This window comes from Penaeus monodon, chromosome 15 (assembly GCF_015228065.2).
Source record: "Penaeus monodon isolate SGIC_2016 chromosome 15, NSTDA_Pmon_1, whole genome shotgun sequence".
Taxonomy (NCBI): Eukaryota; Metazoa; Arthropoda; class Malacostraca; order Decapoda; family Penaeidae; genus Penaeus; species Penaeus monodon.
Window position 1 is genome coordinate 36131457 of NC_051400.1, and position 742 is coordinate 36132198.

General features: G+C 45.0%; 1 protein-coding gene across 1 annotated transcript in view; it reads left to right on the forward strand.

Moving 5' to 3' along the window:
- Positions 1-742, forward strand: part of LOC119581998 (dyslexia-associated protein KIAA0319-like protein) — a gene marked incomplete at its 3' end in the record, with an annotated part of 29808 nt that overhangs the window by 14844 nt on the left and 14222 nt on the right. The window contains 2 exon segments of the mRNA XM_037930194.1: positions 39-318; positions 320-578. Of these exon segments, the coding sequence (XP_037786122.1) occupies positions 39-318; positions 320-578 (539 nt within the window).

Sequence of the window (742 nt, forward strand, 5' to 3'; positions counted from 1 at the left end):
TCAAGATTATGTATTATATCCTACTCTTTAATTTCCAGTGACAGTAAGACGCACATGGATTCCAGCAGGCCTGGGGATGGAGGCGCCCCAAACATCAAAGAACTGACAATGCCCACCAAGGGTCCCACAGCACGGGACAAGAGGTGTGAGGTGGGTCTGAGGATGTGCCAGAAAAATGAGGAATGTGTACCCTTTGGTGAGAAGAGGCGGGACGGAAGCTGCCAGTGTATCTCTGGTTATCATCTGAATGAAAAAACAGACGAGTGTGTGAGAGAGGCTTCATTGGCAGATGCCAAATCCACCACTACCACTGTAGCTCCCCAGTGCAGAGGCTGGAACAAAGGCCAATGCCTCTGTCTCTGCAGTGGGTTCTCCTTCCTCCTCGCCACCAGACAAGGGTGCTGCAAATACATCATCTAATATGCCAAGTGCTATAGCCTCTACACCCAGCCCAGGAAGCTTATCCCCAAAGCCTGTGGAAAAACTTGTTGTAAGCATTAATAACAAGACTGTGTATCTACCAGCTGGCAGCACAGTGTATGACAAGAGAGTCACTCTTTCTGCATATGCTATTGGAGGTAAGCTTAAAGTATAGGATAAAGATGAAGAAAACAAAAATTAAGTGAATAGAGATAGCACAGAGAAAAAAAATGAAGACAAGTACAGCCATGGCCAATATTTTGATGTCAGATATCCAGTTTGGGAAATGGATGTTTGATATTATAATGTTGTCTAAACCACA